Genomic DNA, 23,666 nt, shown 5'->3' with positions numbered 1-23,666 from the left:
GGGTTCGGGTATTACCCATTCGGGTTCGGGTAAACGGGTTTAGAAAAATAGAACCCATTGGGTATTTTTAGATATATGGGTTCGGTTCGGTTTGGGTACTATCGGGTTCGGGTCGGTTTGGGTTACAAATTTTAGAACCCGATTAGTACCCGAACTACCGGGTACCCAAAAAAATATAATTAAATTTAAATAAATTTAGTTAAATTTTGACTTACATAACAAAATATTTCAGATATTTTGATTATTTTTGATATTTAGGTATAAAACTAAATGAAATATTCAAAATTATAATCATAATTTGGGGTAATTGCATTATATTAATGATAAATATTATAAATATGTTTATATGTTCGGGTTTAATGGGTACCCAAACGGGTACCGGATATTACCCGACCCTAACCCGAACCCACGGGTATTAGAAAATAGAACTTAATAGGGTTTTATAGACAAACCCGTACCCAACCCGAACCCAGTTTTTCGGGTCGGGTTCCGGGTTAGGTATTCGGGTACGGTTTTTATGCCCAGGCCTAGATCTTACGCTTCCGTTATACTGATCTTGTCTGGCAAATTTAGGATAAGGTCGATCAGAACAAACCACCAACACCAAGTTTCACCAGGCAACAGCGTCATTCATAGCTTGGTTTAGGAAACGTTTTCTTTGTCCTTCCAGTCTTTGATTCATCATTAATAGTGAGCTCGCTTGTTAATCCATTGTGGGATCCAGTAAGTCCTGAACAAATAATGTACTTACTGTACTTGGTTCAGTTTTGCGAAAGGCTTAAAAATCTACTAGACACCATGGATGATCCCGGTCAGGTTTGAGCATAAACAAGAACATTGTGGGGCACTTCCTTCTCTCTTTATCATGCGCTTCTCTCGATTGATCATCAGTTTGATTAGCGGTATCTTCTGAGTAACTTGTCTCCAGATTTCGTTCAGACTTCCATTTGGATGTGTATAGTCGAAATATCGCCTAACCTACACGAACCAAGTCCAAAAATTTCACATACTTGTTTTCATTATATCCAAAGGAACTCCAAGAAGACAAAGCAAGAAACTCTTTTTACCTCTTTCATTGTCTTTTGGTACTTTATAATCTTTTCTGGTTTCACTTTCCTCAGCTTCTTAACCACAAACCCCGGTTTCAACGCAGCATCACTCTTCAAGAATATACAGAACTTTCTGTAGTCTATAACATCTTCAAAAGGTAGCTCAATGCCATCACTTACAATCACCGGAACACATAAACTGGCTATTGAATCAAATAATCTGCAAGCAGTAGGAGTATCACCAGCTGGATGTAGACAAAACTTAGAAGTATGCATTCCTTGTTTAGCTTCACTCCTATTCTCTCTTGTTTGTGTTCCATGTTTGATCACAACATCGTCTTCGTTCTCAAGAAGCTTGAAAAGCAAATCTCGCGCTCTTCCTCCCTGTCAAACACACACAACAGATCACATTAGAAACAAACATTGTCAAAATCAGCATCCGCGTTACACCTTTCCGCAGTTTCTTCCAATCACACAAATGAGCAAACAAGAACACTAACTAGTAACCATGGCGGGATTCTCTATATCTAACTCAGAAGTACTCAACTTCTAAAAACTCTATTCCAAATGCAAGATTCAAGAACAGCATAGATCACAAAATCTTACATCTTTACGATATCGATTTCCCATGAAGAACAACAAGTTGTTCCTCTGCTTAACTCCAAACTCGCCTTCATAAGCATCAATCCTATGAGAATAAGGTATGATTACGTCTTTCACAAGCGACCCTTGGTCAGCTCTTAACCGGCCAAAATCGGCCACAAGCAAAACCGCATTCTTGACCCGATCCATGACCCGTTTCAACGCATTCGGGTCACCTGCAACGATCACGTGATCCCTCCCGTTGTTCCTCCTCCACCACTCTTGACCTTCCAACCAACCCACCAAACTCTCCTGCATCTCCTCATCACTGTACCCAAACCCGGATCCAGAGTGACCGGGTCGACCCGAATTCACAATCAAGCTTAACGAAGAGAAAGCAGAGACATAGAACAAATCCGCCTCAGCCGGATCGAAAACCCTGACAATTGGAGACCCGACCCGTTGATTTTCGGGTCGGGTAAGATCCGAGAAGAGATACCACTCGTGCATATGCTGATGACCCGGATATTTCAACCCGGTGACGTCATCAATTTTGTTATCTCCGCCGCGAGCTAAGCCGTGCTGCTCGATAACTCCGTAAGTAAAATTCGTCGGCAAGTCGTACATGTAAACCTTGGTTTTACTCGAATTCCCAGAAAAATCGAAACTTTCTCGGGAATCTGAGCCAGAATCAGAGTAAAAGCTTGTGTAGAAGAAGGTGTTAACAAAGAGGAAGACTAAGAAAACAGAGAGAAACGAAACAGTGAACTTCTTGGAAGATGAATTATTATTAGTGTTGGGTTTTCTGATTTTGGGGTTTAATCTCTCTTTCATTTTGTACAGTTCCTTCTTCTTCTTCTTCTTCTTCTTCTTCAGTCGAAGAAAGAGCTTTAGAGGTAACAAGTACCAGAGAAAGAAGAAGAAATTGAGGTTCGTTTGGGAAAGATAAATAAATATCATGAAGATAGAAAAGCTGATTCATATTCACGAGACACGAGTTTTCGAAGTCTTGAGGAAATCGACGTTTGAAGTTCAAATTAAATTTTAATTAATTTAATACTATTTTAAGTCGGTACCTACAGCTGTTAGGACTTTAATCTCTCGGGCCCTTCATCTCCATTTCCGTTCTATTTAACCCCTAATAAAACACATATATTTGAATATTTATTTTTATTTAGATATCTAGTTAAAGACTAATAAATTTAAAATTTTTGATATATTTACAACCCAACCTTATTTTGGATCTAGACCCATATTAGTTTTGGATTATCCATATCCACTTTGAATCTTAATCACCTAATTTCTTTATTCTCTTTTTATTTTCTAATCTTCTTCTTCGACTTTGGTGAATCTGAATCAAATGAATCTTCTCATCTTCTTCTGTTTTTTCTTCTCATCTTCTTTTTCTTCGACTCCGATGTCATGGAAAAGTAGGCGAATCTGCTCTATTGATGGTAAAGGAAAACATGAAGCTCTAAGAGAGAAGAGGATGCTCTCTCCATCAAAGTTCATCACTGCTCTTTTTATGATTGGGAAAAAAGAACTGATCTTTGTTTGTGTATTTGAAAACTTGGATGTTCATTTGGATATTTGTCTTTTGTGTTTATGCAACTGGTATTTTCAGGTACAACTGAAATTTTTAGAGACAACTATGTTCTGGAGATAACAAATAAAGTATTTTGGTACCACCGAGTAAATCTAAGTACAACTATGTCTTTGAAGAAATAGTTAAAATATGTCTCATTTGACAATTATTTTGGTACAACTGAGTAAATCTAAGTACAACTATGTATTTTGTGTTTAACTTTCCTCGCCGTCAAAAGTTCACATTGGGACAGGACATCTAGCGCCGTCAAAGAACTAACATGTGTAAAATAATATTTTGCCCCAGCAAAAAGTCATATAGTTTTTCAGTTGTACAAAAATGAACATAGTTGTTTTTTGTTCTATAAACCACAAAAATTAGTTCTTCTGTACTCTAAATCAAAATTTTATTTGTATTTATGATATTACGTAATCAAAATACATTTACTATGTTATCTTGTATTTAAATGTTTGAAACCACCATTATTTCTTGATTTTCATAACTTGTGGTTGTTATATACAAAGTAACTTTAAAAGACTAAGGTTGTCTATTTAAGAATTTGGATTTCTATGATTTAGATTTGTTTTTTACATGTGAAGTAGATCTATATGTTAAAATTTTGTGGTTGTTATATACAATGTAATCTTAAAAGACTAAGTTTTTATATATTGGTTCTAAGTTTTCTAATTTAATAAAATTCTGCAAATTAAGCAAGACAATACAATTATTTATCTTCTCTTGAAATCCATCGTATATTTTTTCTAATACTTGAATAGTATCCATCATAAAGAAAGCGTATGACTGAAGTATTTTCATTGTCAACTGCAAAGAAAAGAGAAAAAAACGGTCTATAATTTTATATTTTTCCGTAGCAGTCCATCAACATAATTGTACTCATTTGTCAGTTGCATCAAATTTTTGTATCTGTAATTTTTTACATAGTTGTATTCAATGGTCCTAGTTGTCCCATATCTGCAATCCCTAATTTTTTTACAAATCTCGCATTTTTTTCGTGGTTAATGAGAGAGAAGAGATAAGGTTTTATTATCTTGGTTATTTTTATTTTTTATTTTAGATTTAAATTTATAATATAATATAAGAAGGGTAGAGTTGGATTTTAATAATATTGGAAAGGGAAAGGGTAGTGAGAATAAGTGGGGTTTTTCAAATTAGATATGAAGGAAAAGGGGCTAGAGAGATTAAAATCCCAGCTGTCATGAAATGTGTATAAAACAATTTTTTTTTCTAGGTGAATTTTATAATGTTAAATGTCGTATCTAATTCATTATTTGACGGCAAAAATATAAACTGTTTTTTCATATTTAATTAAAATTTTAAACAGCTATAATAAGGTGCGACTACTCGCAAAAAATATGGGACTTGCACGCCAGCTTACTCCTCTCCATGCCGAGTCAGATGGACTGCTATGGGCGATGGAAACGATGCTATTAAACAGCTATAATATATAAGGTGCGATTTGAAACAGATTGTTCAAGCATTCCTAAGATACTTGATGAAATGGACGATTGGCCAACTTTAACTACGGAGGTGGAAATTTTTTCTAGGCTGAGAGAGAGTTTTTCTGTGTTTTCGATATCATTTATTGCTAGAACAAACAATGTTGGTGTCGATTGTCTCGCTAAGAGCGATTGAGTACGTGGAACAATTTTCTCCTAGCAGATTCCAGAGTGTTTAAAGTATCATGATTTTTGCGGTCAAAAAAAGAAAAAAAATCTTCTTAATTTTTAGATGAAATTCTGAACCAAAAGGTGCATGCAAAAAAATTGGTGATATGGCCTTGGTCGAACGGACATCACAACAAGTATGTGATAGTCTGTTTTTGCGGAAAAAATCTTCTATAACATATCCCTCACAAAATATGTCTAGTACACTACAACACATATCTACATTGATAGCAGTAGAGAAAAGTTATAATATGTCATTCATAGCTTTTTCACAAACGCTATGTTAGGCCACTGTTATCGTAGGTACCACATATACAATAACGCCAGATATGTATGCTATGTTAAAGTCTTCAACCATAGCAGTAGCGAAATGCTTTGTTAACACACTTTTTTAAGTTTTTAAAATAATGTAATAAGTCATTTTTCATGCTATCTTAGGAGCTTCTACCATAGCTCTATTAAAACGATTTAGTTTATATTACAAAATTTATTTAAATTTATTTCTATATAGGTTTCATATTTCATACATCATCTATATATAATATAAATATTTTAACCAAAACAATGTCATACATAAGACCATACCAAGTTTTATACTAATATCTTAAGTGCAGCCAAGTATTGAAACAAAATAAAACAAACATTCTAAGTGCCACCAACTAGATCTTTGAACTCGTAACACCAACAACCAGATTTTCGCGGCTCTAGCCACACCATCCTCGTCCTTCATTGCCTTAACTAACGATTGTACCTGTGTTCAAGGAAAAGCAAAGCTCTTTCATATTAACTTAAGTCCTTAACTCAAGGCTAAAAAACTAAGAGAATTTCCAGAATATTAGACATTACCACAACCTTGTATCTCGGGAATAGCTAGTCATGAGGGACACTAACCACTAGTAAACTAAGTACTTAGTAGAGCAATAAACTCAGATGGGCTCGTCCTGTATCAAACAAAACACCAGTGCATGAACATTTAGTAGAGCAATTCACTGCCAAGCATTAGACAAATAGAGACAAGCCTTGAACATGAAACTGAACATCATGAACCAGCAGGAAATCAAACAACTAACAATTCACCAATTGATGTATCATAAACCAAACCAATTAAACAAGTTTGATGCTTACCTTCACTATCATCCATCTCTCAATGCAAAAACCTGTAACGTAGTTAAACGTTTAGACAAAACAAGAACAATCACACTAATGTACTAACTAACCATTCAAAATACTAACATGTCTTGTGATTAAAAGAAAAGAGAAGCTTCTCTATCTATAAAACTTGGAGAACATAAGAAGAAACGAAACAAAATTCCGTAGTTTTAGAAAAGAGAAGCTGAGGCACACAACTAAGTTTCTGCAGAATCATAAGAATGAATTAAACATAGATAAGTACCAAGTCCTTGAAACTAGAAGCCCATAATGATAAAGAACAGAAAAGCAAAAATGTGTGTTGAACAAGACCAAGTTACCTCAGATTTCCTGTAGAAAGTATGCATATCATTGACATATTCAACCACGGCTAAAGGATTCTTCCCATCACAGAGGTCAATATCGCTCACACACTCTTCTTCTTTATATGCATCTTCAATTTCAATCTCCTTCTCCTCCTTTTGAAAAACACAAGCAATATGAGTATAACTCTAAGAAAAAAGGTTGAGAAAATATGTATAGCATATTTAGGAAAGATGACAGTACACACCAAAGCTCCTAAATTTGGGAAAAAAACAACAAAGCTAAGAGTCAATAAAATCCTACAATCTTTATTCCATCCTTCCACAAACCAATTGTTAGGGTTTAGTTGTCAATCAAATCCCGATAAAGTTTCGATTTTGAGAAAAAGTTTAAACCCAGCAGCAACAATGCCAGAGAGAGAGACAGAGAGAGTAATGTAGATTCGCCGACTGATTCCTCCCAGACAAAACCCAGGAAACAAAAATCTGAGAGAAGAAGGACAATTGTGGATCAGAACAAAGAAGAGAAATAAAACTCTAGCCTGCCAATTGTTTGTAAATAAATTTGATAGTGTAACTAAATAGAGATCACAGAGCACGTACCAATAAGAGGAATTTGATAACTTGGTAGAGTGATTAGCTTACCCAAAAACGTAAGGTTCAATATTTTCTTAATAAAACAAGAAAACTTCAGATTTTTTGTACCAATAAGAGGAATCGAACACATTTCTCTAGTCAAGCGAAGAAATAAGGAAAGAAAATGAAACGAAGAAACAATGGAAGTGAGGGAGTAAGGATGATGATATACTTTACCTTTATAGTGACTCTCTCTCTCTCTCTTATCAAAACTCAGAAGAAAAGAAAAGGGGGAAAAAAGTGTTTTGAGATGAGAGGAGACAAGGAGAAGCAGCGACGACACCGGCGGCTAGGGTTTTGAGATGAGAGGAGACGCTTCTTATCCACATGGTGATGTAGATGGATCGAGAGGAAAGATTGATTTGTGCTCTCATGAGACCGAGGACCTAGGTTTGATTTAGGAGGATTTTTTTTTTGTTCTTTCTCTCTATGGAAAAGTGAAAGTTTTTTTGTGTTGTTGTCAATGGGATGTGGGACTTAAAAAATTTTAGATCTAGGATACATGGCGGTTTAAGTGAAATTTTTCGCTAAGTATTGGCGGAATAAACGATTTTAGCTTTCCTTTTCGTGATTTTTTATCTTAGCATTCATTTAGTACTATGATATAGAAATTAAAATAAACATAGATCTTTCATAGAAGTTCAGGAAAATGAGCTATCTTTTTATGCTATCAATGTTGATATTTCTTGTAGTGGTAAATTCCTAGCAAAAATTGCTATGGATATGCGCCATTTTTTAAAATAATTATATTTTTGCTTTTCGCAGAAAATAAATTATATTCTTGCTATAGATTTGAGAGGTACCATAAATAACTTTTTAAAAAATTATAGTTAAAAATGTTTAAGAAACAACATTAATGTATTTAAAATTAATTTTTTTTACAAAATGAAGTAACTACAAAAGTAAAGGAAATAATGATTTTCTTTACTGAATAAATAATTATTTGTTTTCTTAAAAAATAATTAAATAAAAGAAAAATACATATGTATATCTGATGCGTGGTTTATTTCGCTCCAAAATCTTTTACCTTAAAAAGACCACACAACTGCTACAAGTGCACAGCTAATCGGTAGTAGTATTTAAGGATTGATCTCACAGAGAGAGAGTTGTTGTTCAACAGAATCCAACGGAAGTAAGTAAGGCTAGGACTAAATAAAATGGGGGTTTAGGTTGCCACTGTCGTAGTAAGCAAATAAACGTAAATAAAATGCAAGTAAAAATAATAAAACAAGCGTTGGGCATCAAGGGGAATCACAGGGGTTCAATGATTTATCTATCTAGGAAAGTTTAGGGTTAGTTTGTTTATCAAAAACTCGGACTACGAAACACTAATGAACCATTAACTTAAAGTTCTCAAGATAACCGTCTAAGATCTCTACAATCCGTTACTCAACTGCCGCAGGCAACGACGCATAGATCAAAGCATTTAAAACAGGTTCGATTCTAATCCATGGAATTCCATAGTTAAGGGGTATGTGCTTCCTATGTCTCCCCACACATCTAAGCTAGGTCAAGCACACATGCAAGCTTTTGGCAAAGCACACACACTTTAGATCATAGTTAGTTCATGAGGCTAACTTAAAGCATTAAGCAAAGACTTAGAATTAAAGCATAGAATAAACAGAATTTAAATATAACAAACCCTAAAAATTGCCAACTAAACTAAGATCATCTCCCCCCTTTTATTTATCCTTTTAAACCCAACTAGAAAACTACTCTAGCATGTTTAAGAGAATCATCAAAGCAAGATTTAAATAATTCATAAACATAAAAGAATAAAAAGAGAAAAGGGTTTTAGATATTACTTCAATGGTTCTCGAACAAAGTTGTAAGGATCTTCTCCCTTAGAAACAAAGTACAAAGCAAATAGAATAGAAAGAGTTTAGTGAACTTCAAAGCTTCAAGAGATGGACGAGAGAGGGCTGCTGTTCGTGGCTGTTCTTCTGGTCGTGATCTCTTTGGAGGCAGGTGAAGGCACACTCTAAACCCTAGGGTTTTGTCTAGGTTTAGGGTTTTGTAAGGTTAGAAACGTCTTCTCTTGATAAGTGCATGGAAAAAGGCGGCGTAGGAAGCTTCTAGAACGTGGTGAATGCTAGACTGGGCCGCCGTGGTGGTCGCTGGTCAGGCCTTCAATAAAAGCCCATTCGCTTGTTGCTTCTCCTTACGTCGGTTTAAGATACGTTTCGGTAAATAGGGCATAACTTCCTGGTGAGTAACCTGATTGACTTGATTCTACTTCGAGAAGAAAGATGACTATCTCAGCTTTCTATAGACACCACGTACGTCAAAATGTAAGTCCTGGAAGTTCTTCAAATGTGCCCGTACTGTAAAGCTCTGAATCTTTCCTAAAACGTATTTTCCTTGTCTTTTGGTCTTTTTTGCAATAAAACCTGTAAAACCTTCTTGAAACCTAAAATACTTAATAATAGACATTAAAGTATTGAAATCATATCAAACTTTTCCTAAATGCATACTAAAACTATAGCTAAAATGGATAAAATAATGATGTTATCAATATCATATATGTATTGTATCGATGATGTGGTTTGCAGCGGAAGAGAGGGTGAATAGCGGTGTGGCAACAAGCCAATGGACTAGAGGGCGAGGGAGATTGGGAATATGTGGAAGAGCGGTAATGAAGTATTACTAATGATAGCAAATTTTTTTTATTTATATATAACTGAATTACAAAAAGTTCAGTAATATTTTATTCTTTTTAAAAGTGAACTGTTTTGTAATTCAATAAAAATGGTGAATGGAAACATATGCAGCTACCTCAAAATGACATGTGGATTAGATTTTAATATTTATAGGCAGCTAGTGGTGCTCGCAGAAAACGGTATAAATACAAAAAAAAATATTAAAACGTAATCCACGTCATTTTGAAGTATGGGCTGCCATATCTAAGATTATGGTCATACCTAATCCACGTGTCATTTGAGGTATGGCCACATCGACGTGTCTCCATTCAGAACCATAATCTTAGATATGGTCATATCTCAAAATGACAGATTAGGTTTCAATATTTGCTTCGTATTTATACCGTTTCCTCGAAACACCACGAGTCGCCTATATATTTTTATGACGTGATTGATATGATCACCTTTCTCATCTGAACTCCATCTCAAGCGCCACCCAAAAATAGTTGACTCCATATGTGAATTGTGAGTTTGTGACCCAAAATGAAGTAATCGATTGTATAAACAACTAAACAGTGAAATCTGTCGAGCAAATTGTATCAACGGTGAGTTATTCTCACACCCAGTTCACTCTGTAAATAAATGACGTTAAATAGACTTGTACCCTAGATTTTAGGGATAATTCTGAAGGGTTTTTTTTTTGGGTTTTTTAATGTTATTATTTTTTTCCCGAAATGTTAGGGTTTCATGATGGATTGCAATAACATCAACGAATTGCCGGATTATTTGCTAACTCAGATACTCTCTTACCTTCCCACCAAAGATTCAGTCAGGACAAGCGTTTTGTCTAAGAGATGGGAACGTCTCTGGCTTATGGTTCCTGTAATTGACTTAAATGTCAATAATTTCCCACTTAATGGACAAGCCTTTGCTAGCTTCATTGATAAGCTTCTGGAGTTTAATGCTTCAGAGAACCTATCAATTAACCACAAGTCAAGACTACAAAAGTTCAAGATAAAATATAACGAATTCATTAACTATGGTGATCGATTGGGGGAGTTGCTAGGGACCATGGTTGATCGCAAAGTTAAACATTTAGATGTTGAGGCTGATATGATGCCAAGTATAAGAGATTTCATGCCTCACGACATTTATAAAAGCAAGACATTGGTGTTTTTAAAGCTTGTAAGGGTAGGGCTTGTAAATCCAAGGTTGGTTGTTTCTCTACCTTGTCTGAAGACCATGCATTTGGAAAACAATTTTTATTGTGTGGATGGTCCTTTGGTTGTGGAGAACCTCATCTCAGACTGTCCTGTTCTTGAAGATCTTACATTTGTTAGAACTATTGATCGTATCAATGTAGAGTTTCTGGTGTTTCTTCGTGTGAGATCTAGGAGTCTGAAAAGGTTTCGTTACACCTTTGCGAACGATAGGGGTGGTACTGATTTCTCTGTTGAGATCGATGCTCCACGGCTCGAGTTTATGAGTTTTAAAGATAATCAATCTGATAGGATTGTGGTAAACAATCTGAGTTCTTTGCTCACGATCGATATGGATACTAAATTCGATGTAGAGATTGGTAGCAGTCATTTGAAACTAGGGAGCTTCAACAAGAGAAATACTATCCGTCATTTTCTCACCGGTATTTCTAGTGTAAGGCATATGATCATCTCTAAGCGTACTATGGAGGTATACATAACAACTATCATATATACTTTAATCCTCTATAATATAATTGTTACTTATATCATTTTCTTTCTTCTGGCAGGTTCTTGATCGTTACTTGAAACTTGCACCGCTTCCCCAGTTCGGTAACTTATATCGTTTGCAGGCTGCGTTCCCCAACTCATTGTTACATCTATTGGTCTTTCTTGAGAACTTCCAAAATCTTAAGAGCCTCATCTTGGTAAGAATCTGTTTGAGTCTATGATTTAGCGGTAACAACTAAGAACATTATTTGAAAGATATAGTTTCCTGTTTTTATTATTATCAGGAGCTTTCCGTTTCGACGCATCCAGTTCAGATTAAACTGAGATATGTGCCTCATTGTTTGTCGTCGACTCTTGAACGTGTTGAGATTAAAGGAATGATTATAGAGGAAGAGACTGGGAAGACACTAGCGGGGTACTTTCTTGAGAATTCAAGAGTTCTAAAGAAACTCGTTCTGTGTTTTAGTGATTCCCCTACAACCAAGCAGGCTACAGATATCTCCAAGGAGCTTCATACATTCGTCAAGTGTTCTCGCAAATGTCAGATTATTAGTCATTGATTATGTCACTGAAGAACAGTGTTTTTATTTTAAAGTTAAGCCTAGAATTTATTGACATTAAACTTGATTACTCTATGAATCCCTGAGTGCGTTTGTATATTGATTAATTACTCTAGGCTTTATGGTATGCTTTATATCAGACCTCTGGGAATTTAATACAGCAAGACATGTTGTTCTTTAACGTTGTATAAGTACCAATTGTTTGTTGTTTCTGGAGAAGCTCTGTCGTTAGGAATGCGTAGGTTCTGTATGTGAGTTCTTAGACAAAGAATCAAGCCTATACTAGTTTGATTATTACCATCTCAAATGATATGGAAAATATGGTGTTGGTAAGTAGATAACGTAAGTGGCTAGACTCTAGATATACAAAGACGTATATTTGATTGATAAAGGGGTTTGTAAAAATGGTGTTTAATTTATGTTTCTTTCTTTTGCCCAAGGTGAGCTATCCTTAGATTATATCATCAAGGTGAAGACTCCTCTCGTTCTTTTTATTACAGGAGTGCGAGATTCTCTCCACAACCAACGTTACTCACTCGCCCTCCCAAATAACAAGAGTCCGTTGACTGATTTTATTCTACGAGTAAGTGTGTTTTGAGGTCTCAATCTCCATTTTAGCGTTAGGCCCTTAGCCATACTATGAGACACATTCACAGTTTTCCGGATTGAGTTGCATCTTGGTCTTGAGAGCAAGCTTTGATGCTAAAACCAGCTCCAACAAGAGCTTTTTGTGTAAGTTTAAAATTTTAAGAGAAGAATGGATTGTGTAGAATATGTATGCCGTTGATGAGATTGATGCTCCAGGACTCAAATACATTGACATCTACTCATCCAGTGTAAGACATTTGATCTGAATCTCACTTTCTTGGAGGACATTAAGGATATTCAAGCAACAGAACAACAACAAAGACTTCAACGTCTTGATTCTAACACAAACCACTTTCAGAAAAATCAATAACATACTTAGACTTCAAATCCAGCTTCCTCTGAATATACATGTATTTTGACTTCCATGTTATCTTAAACAGGTTACCACTGCTCCCTCTGTCTTATAAAAATTGATGTTTTAGGATTTTTTTTTGTCTCACAAAGATTGATGTTTTGTAAACTTCAAGAAGTAATCATTGAAATTATTTAAAATTTTGAATTGTTATTGGTTTAAAATTAAATAATATCTCTTTAGTCAAAGAAAAAAATATATTTAAACTCAGTAATCATTGTTTTCTTAAAATGTGTAAAAGCTTCTAAACATCAATCTGAAACCGGAAGTATACGATAAAGCTATATATATAATAAGACATAAAAGAAATTGAATTACAAAAAATACGTTACCAAAGAAAACATTAAAAACAAAACAAAAAAGTGATATCTTTTTCGACTAAGATAATTTTTTTTTCTTTTTTCATTTCACAAACTTGCAATTCTTCCTCCTAATTCCCAGTTCTCACTTCGGCAGCGACAACCCAACCGACGAATCAAATCGACTCTTAAGACTCAGATTGATTGTAATGGCCTGTATAATTTGTATTGTATCTCAGGTTTATGATAAAGACCTTTGATGTTATTTATTTTTTGGAAATTAGGGTTTTGTTTGTCGTGATGGATTGCGATATAATCAGCGGATTGCCGGATTATTTGCTAACTCGGATACTCTTAGACCTTCCGACCAAAGATTCTGTTAATTAAGTCAAGCGTGTTATCCAACAGATGGAGAAATATTTGGTTAAACGTTCCTCGGCTTGACTTGAACGTAAAATATGATTTTCCTCCTGGCAAATGCTTCGTGAGCTTCATTGACAGTGGAGTGTATTCACATTCACCCATGTTAACCACCTAACCGATGATATCTGTAATAACACGTATTGATTTAAAAAATAATGATTTGTCACCATAAAATATATAAATAAAATAAATAACTTAATCAGTAATAATCTTACAGACGCATCAGCCAAAACAATTTCAATGGTCTCTCTAGAGTAAGTGGTGTATTGCCTTCACGAATGAATGATCTTAACTTAATCCTCCAGCTTGTTTTAGATATTTAAATCGGTTATTGCAGGAGGAACAACCATGATTGTAAGCACCGTAAAAAGAATGAAGAGGAAGATATTTAATGCAAATGGTTGCACAACTGAAAAGATTGAAGGAGTTGAAAAAAATTATTCAACCAATTTTCATCATTTAAATGGAAGTTAATGAACAAGTTGAAAAAAACTATTCCATCCTGTAGCCATAATACCTTTCAAATCCTCCTAGCCATAATCTTACTGCAATAATTCTTGCTAAGAAGAATGGCCATGTTGTGGCAATTCCACCTTGTAGGTAATTGGTTACTCCTACAACACATCCTTGTACAATGCTCAAGGCTGTAGGCTGAGTAGCAGGATAAACTTTTTCATTTTTTATGAGCCCAGACAATGGATTCAATAAGTTATTGCCAATAACCACGCCCGCTTAATGGAAACATGAAACTGAAAGCCCGTACAAAATGTGAACCTAGGAAAAAAGACCATATACAGATAACGAAGAACCCACAGGTTTTTAAGATTTTCAATACCATGGTTCCCGAAGCGATACTTTGTTCTACTCCTTTCATTTATATTTTAAGCGCAATTGTTATAATATATACTTTCTTGACCACTTCAAGACATATCGATCTAAAGAAGATCATTGCTTACTCCTCAGTAGCCCATATGAATCTAGTGACTATTGGCAATAAAAGAGTAAAATAAACAAATAAACTAGATGCGCTTAAGACCATACAAAATGAGAATCTTGGAAAAAGACCATATACAGATAACGAAGAACCAACAGGTTTTTAAGATTTTCGATACCCATGTTTCCCAAAGCGACACTTTGTTCTACTCCCTTCATTTATACTTTATTGCTATAATATATACACCCTTGACCACTTCAAGACAAATCGATCTAAAGAAGATCATTGCTTATTCCTCAGTAGCCCATATGAATCTAGTGGCTATTAGATCAAGACATCATTGCTTATTCCTCACTAGTAAAAACTTGTCATATAGTTACTAATAATTCCGTAGTTATCTCATGATTGTTGTAGCAAGAAAAGATTAGTTACAAATTTGCGACCAAAAAATTTAATAACTATTTGGCCTAGCAAATTTTTCCATCGTCACTAAGTGTCGCAATGTGCTACAAATTATAGACTACACAATTTGTGGGAAAATGCTACCATTTGCTATGAATTACTGTGTTTGTTTGAGACACATAACGACTGAAGGATGCGAAACAATTAATGTCAAATAACCACGCAATTGCTGTCATTTATTTGCGACCAGAGGCTACAATGTTTGTGGTCATAAACTTGTAATAAAGTGCGACGAAAATCTTGTCTCTAATTAGTGACAGTTTGTTATATTATATTGTTTTGTAGCAATTTTTATGTGCTACATTATAAAATGATGTATTGCTAAATTATTCCAAATATATAAATTGGAAATCCAATTAATTATATGCTACAAAACCAATTTGTTACGAACTTACAAAGCATGTTTCTTTCCATTAATCATCAAATGATATATAACTGTAATTTTACAAAGTAGTTCATCATTAAACGCCTTTTATCAAAAAAAAGCTCTCAAAAAACATCATAAGTACTTCTATTCATATTGGACTAAAGAACTCCATTGGTATGCTCTCGAAGGTCATGAACAATAGTTGCGGTTCTATTAACACTACTAGTAAGAAGATAATCACCCTTCTTGTTCCACTTCAGGAGAAAAATGGCCCCTTGTGTTCGTAGAGAGTACTTAACTACTTATCACGTCTCCTGGGACTGTGAAAAAAACAAAACTAAATTTTGTAAGCTAGAAACAGACTCTCTAAAATGTTTTATAGATAGAAACACTAACCACACAAGCTGAGAACGTGTGTCCATCTCTCTCTTTATGCCAACAACCTCCATTGTTGATTGTTCATCTCCATGGTCTACTTGCTGCAATGCAAACACCAAATAAGTATGAAATGTGATCCAACAGAAGCACAACAATGGCAAAGGAAAAGAACACAATATATAGAAGTAATCTTAGTTGATCTTATTATACAGTGGCACACACACTCCCAGTGGTTGTTACCATCCCCTTTGAATCCCACACCATCAAACAATAGGACACACATATTTTTCCATGAAGCGTCAAACTTGGTACTATGGGCTGGTGCTATATGTCTCTCTACTCACTTATCAGACTCTAGTGAATAGTGATCAAAAAGCTCAAGTCATGTTGAATAGTCCATAACAGAAAAAACACAAGAGTAATTGAAAAATTAAGATTCAACCCTTTACAATACCAAAACATTAAAAGCCAAGTGAATATACCTTGTAAGCACCAACATAAAACTCATGTTCGAGCATGTCCTGCAAGTGTTCATCGAGAACATAGACAAACTTCTTGAACCGAGATAGCCACTTGCACTTCTTACAACAATTTACCTTCGTTCCTGTAAACATCGGAGGTTAAAAACTGAATCGAAGGTTCTTTACTTTTTCAATCTCCAGAACATTTGTTCATTTATGTGTAAAGACGAATAACTAACCAGTCCTTGACAATTTTTCTTCTTCCTCATGATCCAGCTCAGTAAAGAACGTCTGCAAGATATCAATGGTATTGGATAGATGGACTAACCTGCAGTCGACTACACCTGCAAACCAAGAAGTAAAATTCTTCTATTATAATTCTCCAATTTCAACCAGATTTTACTAATTCTGAAATAGAAATTAGGGAACGACCCAACAATGATGATTCTCTTGCTTCCCTTCTTTGCAGACCAACGGTGAAGTCTTGATTCAAAACTTGAGATTCTGGCCAAACAAAACAAATATAGCAGCGTAGAGAGAAGCACAAAAAACAATAGGTGAAGAAAGAAAAGCAGAATCATCTAGCCAACTATAAATCAAATCTTTGGAAAACTTCATTAGCTTTAAAAAAGACATCTAGCAAGAAACACTTTGAGCTCAGCCGAGAACCAAACCTAAACTTAGAGACATCTTGAGATAGTTGAACATGAAATATGTAAAGTGAAGCTAGAAGAAAGTCTGAAACTTTAACCTGAACTCTTTGCAATTTTAGAAAGAATCACAAGCCCATCATTTATCTCTATCAGTAGACCATTACAGAAAATAAAACGAGACAACGATTGCAATAACCCTAAATCCAAGCAAAGCTTTCGAAATCAAACTCCCCCATTACGATTGACACGAAGTAGAAGAAAAGAAACTCGGTTTCAATTGTCTCCTAATCTCACCAAGCTTCTGCTCCTCCTCAATGAAATCTCTGTTAGTAACCCGAAATTGGAATCGTGTGAGATAAAAGGAGACATCAACGGCAATAGAAACGACGGTGTTATAGCTTGAAGGCGTATTCAGAGACGAGCCCTGCCGTTTCATCGCCGCGTCGAGGATGATGGATCTGGAAATCTGAGGCTAATTGATGGATCTGTGACAAAGAGATGATGGATCGATCTGAAATGTGAGGCGGAACTGATATAATCCACCAAAACTATGTATCAGAACAAGAGGAAAAGAGTGAGAAGAAGCTTGCTATCTGATGTGTCTGTATTTTATAGGTTTTAACCATAGTTTTTAGGTTTGTTTTGAGTCTTTTATTGAGTCAAAGTGTGTTTCTAGAGTCTTTTTAGTCTTTTATGAGTTTGTACAGGTTCTAGGTTGCTTTTGAAGGAAACTGAGTGTTTTGGGGATGAAAGCATGCATTTGGAGCCATTTTGGTGAAGACTGGTCGGACTAGCAAGCAGATGAAGCAAACACAGAAAAAAGCATCCTGGATAGGCCAATCCACATTCGGATCGACCGATCCTGAACCCGAAGCAACTTTTCCTTTTTCGTTTTAAACCGACTTTTAGGGTTTTATTTTACTATTTAAGCACGAGGCTCGACCTCTAGAAAGGAAACCTTTTATTCTATGCCGCTTTTGAGACTTGTAAGCTTGGGACAAGACCTCTAATCCTTTGTATCTCTTTGGAGAAGATTTCTGAACCCTTTTTACTTCTCTTTGCAATTCAATTATGATTTATTCATCCTTGTTTTGCTGTTCTTTTATTTCTATGTCTGAGTAGTTTTACTATTGGGTTTCGGGTTTCAAAAGGGGGTTTATGATTCTCTAAACTTCGGTTTGCTAGATTTGGGATTGATCTTATTGTTCTTCATCTACAGTTGTACTCATTGCTTAAGCTAGACTGATCACCTAGATTAAGATCTTACGTTAAACTCATCGTGGCACCGAAAGTGTTGTTGAGTTGCTTGAAAGAAACATAGGTGAGCAAGGTGGACCTTAGCCAACGGAAGTTGAAGTTGAGGCACCTTGTGAACAAATCAGACTTTAACATTAACGCTTGCTCGTTCAGCTAGATCCAAACGGAAGTTTAGGATCTAGTTGTTTCCTTGCAAAGTTAGCTAATGGTGCGGAAGTAGGTTAGCTCTATTATTGTGATCTGAGTTCAAGAACGGTTCTTAATGCATTCCAATCTATCATCTAAATCTGTGATTGTAATCCCCTAACTGATTCCCTGCGTCCAATACTCTTCCTTGATTGCAAAACTTTCAATTATTTTTCTTTTAATCGATTACTTGAAACACAAACTTTCTTTTGCTTTAGCTATACTCAGATCTATATAACTTCATAGTATATTGTTTGGTCTCTGTGGATTCGACCCTGAAGTGTTACAAAGACACCACTAGATCGTGGTTGAGTGCACATTAGGTTTTATTTGACACTATATCACTTTTTTCGGATGAAGAATCTGAAGGAGGAGAGACGAAGGAGAAGAGAAGAAAAATGAAAATAAAATTTAAGTCTTGCTAAGAGTGAAGACAACCAAGTGAATTTTTTTTAAGTGTTGAGCGGTTTTTGTTAAAGTGTTGAACGGTAAGTTAAAATTTTTGCTAAATTTTGGTTCATTATTGGCGGTTCATAATTTTTAATATTTTTAAAATATTATACTACAATTCGCTACAATCGCCCATGTGCTACAAAAAATTATGTCCCAAATCTTGTGACAAATTCGCTTCGACTTTGCTTTGTAGCTTTTTGTCATTATTTTCCGACAAAAAGTAACAAATTACTCACAAAAAAATCTTTCCAATAATTTTTTGTTACAAATTTTTACATATCAATATTACGTAACTGTAACTATATACCAGGATTTTACTAGTGTGGGGACTACTTTCTTGTGCCTTTTTCCCATGGCTGCCTTAAACCCTAGAATCCCAAACATGACTTTTATATGATTTAGGAGATGTGGAAAGAGTGACTTATGACATTTTATATTTATAATGAGGACCACAGGTCTTATAGATGGAGATATTGTTTACATCATTTTCAAGTTCATCGAAATGTATCTCTTAATACATGAATCTGGCCAATAAAAAAATGCAGTTTCTTTCAAATGCATATAATATATGGTACCAACCACACAAAACCGTTATTTTTTTGCGTGTTATTTTTTAAACATTCGTTTCAATATATAATTCCTGCTAAAATATTAAATTCGATTTTAAAAAATGACAAATCATTTCTGTTTTTTCGGTTTTAACATTAATTTTATTTTTTTGAAATTACCTAAACCTACAAAGAACACGATAGCAAATACATACCAATTTACTAGGTATCTAAAAATTGTTTATGTCCCCTTGCAAGGACATGCAACGAATATAGATTTGGAAATACTGATTTACGAGGAATTGTTTATTTTCTCAAGTGATTTGGAATTCTATTTTCTTATTAAAATACTGGTATATTTGAATTGCCAGGGATTTGCTAGTATCCTGCCTTGCAAATCACTTGTTTTCTTATAATGAAAATAAATTTAAATGATTAATTTTAGTAATTCAAACAAATTATAATTTATACTAGAGTTAAATATTTGTTACTTGAGCCGCAATTAAAAAATCAACAGATTTGAAATCATTAGCTTATGGCAAATGCTGTGTGAGTTTCTTTGACAACTATATGAAGTTTAATCAAAAATTACGAATGCAAAACTTCTTGATAAAGTATAAACGGACACAACAACTATATTCGTGGAGTGGATCTGTACGGCAGTTGGTAGCGGAATTTAACATCTAAGTGTAAAGATATCTTCAAGATAGAAGCTTCTTACATTTACAAAGCGGTCTGTTGAATGTGATTATTATCATCCATTGACATGCATTGAAGGTTTTGGGTTTGAGTCCAGGAACAGTGTATCACCCGTACCGTCACAGAAGACGAGACAACGTGTAATCCATCCGGTCTCGCCAAAAACGTTTCTTTCTTTACAATTCACCAACCAACAAACTTCAAACTGCAACTCTTGAACTTAATTACTAACTTGGAAAAAGGGAAATAAGGGGGTAAGTAAACAAGTTTACTCAGTGAGGAGATCAAACTCTGAGGAGATCAAACTCTGCCCACTGGATATACAATAATCACGTTCTAAATATAATCAACAACCACTACTTAGCATAGATTCATAATGTCTAACAATCAAACAAATATCTTATTTTTCATCAATAAGATCAATATTATTTTATGCACTTTCATTGCAACTACCACATTAAAATATTTCTTTTTCTTTATATTACTTGAGAAGATTTACTTTACTTATAGGTTTGGCCATTATCACTTTTTCTGGCTCACAAACCCCATTCCTGGAAGACCACGGCCCATAGCTTGATTCTTCCCGTACAGCTCGTCAGCGGTTTATGACCTGCAATGAACCCGTCGGTCCATTATAGTCCAACATCCTCAAGTATCCTTTCCTTTCTCATTTTCATTTCCATATACGTTCATAATTATATTTATAATATAATATGTTAATTCATAACAACAAATTATATTACTAACATATATACATGTTACTAGCAACCTATTTTACCATGCACACAAATCTACACAAACACTTTCAATCAATAAACAATTCTTAAGTCAATACTCAGCAACTATCAAAGAGTACATAAAGAAAGAGCTCACTGTATATCCGCAAATACCACCCTTACCTTAGCCTTAACATGTTGGAGACTTCCACCTTGGTTCTCCATCAACCAAAATATATAAACATGCCTCAAGAATACTCCAATAGAGCTTCAGCTCAATCCAACCTCGTTTTCCAAACCAAACAATGCAACTTGTTACAATTAACTCTATGCAAACCCGTCTCTAAAACAAGCAATTAAATCAAGAACTAACTAACCGTTGGAAACGCAATCCCACCGCTCATTAACTAGCTAGTAGTATCATGCAACTCTGTACCAAATTTCATGACGATCCGACATGTTTCTGAACCTCAGTCGATGCCTCGAAGAAGCCAACACGAAACTGTTTCTAGGGTTCTAGATATGACAAGATCAACAGTTACTTGATCAGGAAGAAACGTCCATAACTTCAACGTCCACTAGGTTTTGGTGTGTGCTCCCGATTCCTTTAAACAGCTTCCCATTTTTTTATTTTAATTTTTTGTTAGTGTAATATTTTAATATAAATTTTATTAATATAATGTCTCCTTATATATAATTCGCCTGTGTTATTTAAAATTTTTAAAATTTTTAAATATTCACAATTTAAATTTTTTATTAAGTTTAGATATATCAGTTATATATTTTAAACTTCTTAAAATTTTAAAATTTACTATATACGGCAAATTTATTATATATGTATGTTGAACAAACTCTTTATATTAATTAAGTAATATATGTCTGTTTAAAAAAAAACTCAAATCACAATATATGCAGAAAAATACATTTTTATTAACTTTATGTATTATATGATGATTCACGATAATTAAAAATTAAATTCAAACAAAAATGATAGTAGAATATCTATAGATATTAATTGTATATATATTAATTGTAGAATATTATATATATATATATTTAAAATATTTTAATAGTGTTAGGTTATAAGAATAGTAGAGAATGTTAACTAAAATTGTTTGGATATGCATTTAAACAATTAATGATATTCAGTGCTAATAGTTTTCTAAACAGATTTCATTCTTAAAAAACTCTATAAAAATAAGAGTTGATGTCTGATTTTAAACAAGATAAAAAACGAGCTTTGTTTCTTTTCTTATAGCTTGTTACGTTAAATCTTCATCGATGTAGAATTTTTAATTATCATGAGGATTTGTGTCACGGGCTTGCGTATCAAACAACAAGGTGGCGGTTCACCTATGTTTCATGAGAAATTGAGAAACAGTGGGGAGTCAGAGTAGTCACAGCGAACAAGGTAAAAAATGAGTTTTCTAGAGTAGTAGGTCTAACGAATGCTAAACCAATATAGCGTAGGCGTAGTCCCTCTCCACACCGTGTTGCCCAAGAAGGGAGCTAAAGGTTCCTTACATTCTTGTCAATAAACCTTGCCAATCTCACTTCTTGCATTACGCTCTCTCCTCAAACTATGAACCGTTGCTTCGAATACGTGCCTAAACGTGAATGCATGTAGTGTTGTGATAGAATCGGTGAATTGCCGGAGTTTTTGTTAACTAAGCTTCCGACGAGGGATTCCGTTAAGACAAACGTTTTATCAAACTAAGCTATCATCCTTGGTGATTGTCATCAAATCTGGAATGTGTTGAGACTTGAGATAAAAGCACAGACTGTGGAGGAACAAATTTGGGAAAATTTTGTGAGGTATTTTCTTGAGAATTCAGCTTTTCTCAAGAAACTCATTCTGCATTTTAAAGATTCTGTTATAAGCAATCATGATGTGGATATCTTCAAGGAGATTCGTACATTCACAAAGTGGTCTCCCAATTGTCAGATCATCATTCATTACAATCTCATTGCAGTTCAGTGTATGACTCTTTTGTTATGAAAATTTGCAATTATGCCTAGCATTTTATAGACTTGGGCGTGGATACTAGTAACGGTAAATGTTGGGTTTGTTTTGATTTTGGGTTTTGAATCACTCTTTCATCTTCTAAAAATTCCAACAGTACGTTTTGTCTCTTCTTCCGAATAGTTAAATCTCTCCATGAAAATTGTTTTGACAATTCAAAGGGCAAAAAACTCCAATTGGCTTTAGCTCATGTTTTTCCCCCTCCTAAAGAATCATCTTTTCCCAATTGTAATTTGAACGAACCCTATTGGGCCAAGGGTTATGATTCCTCAAGAAGATTCATAAGCTTTCTTTCCTCAAAGCCAATTGGTTACAAGTACATAAACTCATGCTACTTATATACAGACTAGAAGAATAGTTGTGTATAGTTACGATTTTATTTGTAGGTATAACCCATTTTTCGTAGCAAAAAAAATATTTATTACTAATTTACCACAAAATAATTTAGTAATTATTTGGTTGTAGCAAATTTTCCATCCGTCACTAATTGTGGTAATTTGCTACCAATTTGATACAAGATAATTAGTAGCAAATAGCGACTGGTTGTGACAAAAATCTGTCGCAATTTGCCAATTTGCCACACATCGAGTTGGAAAAGTTCGTAACAATTAGCTACAAAAATTAACGAACAAAGATGTAACAAATAGATACAAAATGCTACTAGCTCTCTCTAATAAATTTATGACTATTGTTGAATTGTATTTATATAAATATTTATATTTTTATTAATTATTTATAAATTATGAATAATGTTTTACTTTTGGAATGAAATGATATTAAAATAAAATACTATATTTATTACTATGAAACCATCATTTTTTAAAAACTGTATTACAAATAAAATTAAAAACATAAGAATACTTCTAATAACTGTAGTGATACTCCTAAAAAAGAAAAAAAAAAAAAAAAAA

General features: G+C 34.3%; 2 protein-coding genes, 1 long non-coding RNA gene and 1 pseudogene across 9 annotated transcripts; 2 read left to right on the top strand and 2 right to left on the bottom strand.

The window, feature by feature from the left end:
• Positions 455-2,639, bottom strand: LOC104760441 (probable arabinosyltransferase ARAD2). Its single transcript, XM_010483367.1, has 3 exons — positions 1,656-2,639; positions 1,068-1,433; positions 455-978 (listed from the first exon to the last, which is right to left on the bottom strand). The coding sequence occupies exons 1-3, from the start codon at positions 2,589-2,591 to the stop codon at positions 790-792; spliced, it is 1,491 nt and encodes a 496-aa protein (XP_010481669.1). The 5' UTR covers positions 2,592-2,639; the 3' UTR covers positions 455-789.
• LOC104760440 lies at positions 5,435-7,608 on the bottom strand. Of its 7 annotated transcripts, none has more exons than XR_762914.2 (5): positions 6,956-7,608; positions 6,371-6,838; positions 6,027-6,058; positions 5,754-5,842; positions 5,435-5,652 (listed from the first exon to the last, which is right to left on the bottom strand). It is a non-coding gene; the product is annotated as an uncharacterized LOC104760440 (long non-coding RNA). The 7 variants fall into 7 exon arrangements; XR_762915.2 differs by having other exon boundaries at positions 7,166-7,608; XR_762916.2 differs by having other exon boundaries at positions 6,371-6,508; positions 6,601-7,600.
• LOC104763109 (F-box/FBD/LRR-repeat protein At2g26030-like) lies at positions 10,378-12,030 on the top strand. Its single transcript, XM_010486525.2, has 3 exons — positions 10,378-11,316; positions 11,396-11,533; positions 11,621-12,030. The coding sequence occupies exons 1-3, from the start codon at positions 10,378-10,380 to the stop codon at positions 11,894-11,896; spliced, it is 1,353 nt and encodes a 450-aa protein (XP_010484827.2). The 3' UTR covers positions 11,897-12,030.
• Positions 13,496-23,666, top strand: part of LOC104760439 — a 71,862-nt pseudogene continuing 61,691 nt past the window's right edge.

Source organism: Camelina sativa, chromosome 18 (genome assembly GCF_000633955.1).
Source record: "Camelina sativa cultivar DH55 chromosome 18, Cs, whole genome shotgun sequence".
In the NCBI taxonomy this organism is placed as follows: domain Eukaryota; kingdom Viridiplantae; phylum Streptophyta; class Magnoliopsida; order Brassicales; family Brassicaceae; genus Camelina; species Camelina sativa.
The sequence above is the reverse complement of the archived record's forward strand: the minus strand, read 5'-3'. Positions and strand labels throughout refer to the sequence as shown.

Coding starts and splice junctions, on each gene's coding strand:
- LOC104760441 (XM_010483367.1), bottom strand. CDS start 2,591: ATGATATTTATTTATCTTTCCCAAACGAACCTCAATTTCTTCTTCTTT. Junction 1,434..1,655: donor GAAATCGATATCGTAAAGAT/GTAAGATTTTGT, acceptor TGTGTTTGACAG/GGAGGAAGAGCGCGAGATTT. Junction 979..1,067: donor ACCAAAAGACAATGAAAGAG/GTAAAAAGAGTT, acceptor TGGTTCGTGTAG/GTTAGGCGATATTTCGACTA.
- LOC104763109 (XM_010486525.2), top strand. CDS start 10,378: ATGGATTGCAATAACATCAACGAATTGCCGGATTATTTGCTAACTCAG. Junction 11,317..11,395: donor TCTCTAAGCGTACTATGGAG/GTATACATAACA, acceptor TTCTTCTGGCAG/GTTCTTGATCGTTACTTGAA. Junction 11,534..11,620: donor ATCTTAAGAGCCTCATCTTG/GTAAGAATCTGT, acceptor TATTATTATCAG/GAGCTTTCCGTTTCGACGCA.